This window comes from Entamoeba nuttalli (assembly GCF_000257125.1).
Source record: "Entamoeba nuttalli P19 unplaced genomic scaffold asmbl_4210, whole genome shotgun sequence".
Classification (NCBI taxonomy): Eukaryota; Evosea; order Mastigamoebida; family Endamoebidae; genus Entamoeba; species Entamoeba nuttalli.
The window spans coordinates 8,255-10,271 of record NW_008576634.1 but is presented as its reverse complement, the minus strand read 5'-3'; the positions used below and the strand labels follow the sequence as shown (position 1 = coordinate 10,271).

Sequence of the window (2,017 nt, the reverse complement as noted above, 5' to 3'; positions counted from 1 at the left end):
AGGAAGACCACCAATTAATTATATGGATAGAAATAAATATACTGATGCTGGAATGTTTCAATTATTACCTATTACAATGGATGGATTCTTTTGGAGTAGAAAGTCAATGGCAGATGATGTTGCAAAAGGTTTTTTAGGAGATCGTTATATGAGATTTGATCCAGTATTGCCAGGAAACCTTGATTTAGATTGTAACGATCAAATTGATAAGATAATTGAAATTGGGAATACTATTGATATCACCTCAATAGAAGATTGGATTAAAAGGTATTGGCTTTGAAACAATAATGAATTAATTAAATATTGACTCATTCTGATTCTATATTTGTTGGTAATGTTTCTTCTTGTTGAACCTCAGTTTTTAATTCACCTTCTGGTTCAAAACCTTCATCTAAAGTAGGAGGGGCATTATAGTATTGTTGATATTCAGTCACTAAATCAATAAGATCAGCTTCTGCTTCTTCAAATTCACTTTCTTCCATTCCTTCTTCTGTATATAAATAGATAAATGCTTTTTTTCTTAGCATAGAAACAAACTGTTTGTAAACCCTTTTAAACATATCAGATATAGCTGTTGAATTCGATATCAATGTACCTGACAAATCCAACCCTTTAGGTGGAACATCACAGACAGCTAATTGCATATTATTTGGAATCCATGGAATGAATAAATCTGGATTTTTTTCTCTTACTCTAAATAATTGTTCTTCAACATCATGAGTTGAAACTTTCCCTCTCATAATACAAGAAGAAGTAAAGTATTTTCCAGATTGAGGGTCAAAGTCAACAAGTGTATTTTTCTTTTCAAATAATTGTTGAATAATTTCTTGTACATTTAAACTTTCGTATTTCATTGAAAGAGCATTTGATACTGGAGCAATGGATGATGAAAAAAAGTGAAGTCTTGGATATGGATTCATATTAACTGCAAGTTTCCTCAAGTCTTGGTTTAGTTGACCTGGAAATCTCAAAGAGCAAGTAATTCCCGACATTACAGAAGAGATTAATGTGTTAAGAGATTCATATGATGGTTTTGGTTCTTTCATAATATCTGAAGTAATTTTATATAATGCTTCATTATCAAAACAAAAGGTAATAGCAGATGATTCAAGTAATTTGTGAATACTTAATACACAATTATAAGGTTCTACAACAGTTTCACTAACTGTAGGTGATGGAACAACAGAATAAGTAGATATAATTTTGTTATAAAATTCTTCTTTTAATTTACTGAGTAATAATGTTCCAAGTCCTGACCCAGTTCCTCCTCCAAGTGAGTGAGTTACCTGAAACCCTTGAAGACATTCACATGCCTCAACTTCTTTTCTAACATTTTCCATAACCTTTTCACACAAACTACTTCCTTCACTATAATGACCTTTTCCCCAATTATTTCCTGCTCCTCCATTGCCAAAGATAAAAGAGTCTGGTTTAAACAAGTGACCCACTTTACCAACTTTCACTGCATCAAGAGTCCCTGGTTCTAAGTCAACGTTGATTGATCGTGGAACATATCTTTTTGTAGAACTCTCGTTGAAATAAACATTCAATCGTTGTTGTTGAAGTTTATTGCCTTGAAATACCCCATCTGATGACAGTCCATGTTCTTGACTGATAAGGTCCCAAAACTTTTCTCCAACTTGATTCCCACATTGTCCGATTTGAAGGCTAATAATTTCACGCATAACAATTATATCTGTATTAGTCCAGAAATATTTAAAGTTGTGATTGTGACTTTCGTATTCATCTAATCACTTTCTCTATGACGTAGAATGAGAATTAAAAATAAATATAAAAATCAAAGAAAATAATATCTATCAATTTTGTGTGTCGTCTTGGTTTTGTCACTCTCTTGTATATTTTTTTAGGAGATAATACGTCTGTAAAAGTTATAAATAAATCATATTCAAATAATTTAATTCATTATTCAATTCTTTTTATCTAATTTTGGTTTTTACTTAAATAATATATTTTTCATTTCATTCTATGTTATGAAAAGAAGTTTATATAGATTGGT

The 2,017-nt window shown here is 30.7% G+C and overlaps 2 protein-coding genes across 2 annotated transcripts in view; one reads left to right on the top strand and one right to left on the bottom strand.

The window, feature by feature from the left end:
* The window catches only part of ENU1_097120 (phospholipase, patatin family protein), a gene marked incomplete at its 5' end in the record, with an annotated part of 1,768 nt that extends 1,488 nt beyond the window's left edge, over positions 1 to 280 (top strand). The window contains one exon of the mRNA XM_008859201.1: positions 1 to 280. This exon is cut by the window's left edge and continues 1,286 nt beyond it. Coding sequence (XP_008857423.1) covers positions 1 to 137 — 137 coding nt within the window. The 3' untranslated portion in view covers positions 138 to 280.
* A 28-nt stretch (positions 281 to 308) lies between these two features.
* On the bottom strand, positions 309 to 1,685 carry ENU1_097110 (tubulin family protein; the record flags this gene model as incomplete). The annotated part of the gene is made up of 1 exon (XM_008859200.1): positions 309 to 1,685. The coding sequence occupies one exon, from the start codon at positions 1,683 to 1,685 to the stop codon at positions 309 to 311; it is 1,377 nt and encodes a 458-aa protein (XP_008857422.1).
* Positions 1,686 to 2,017: the final 332 nt, after the last annotated feature.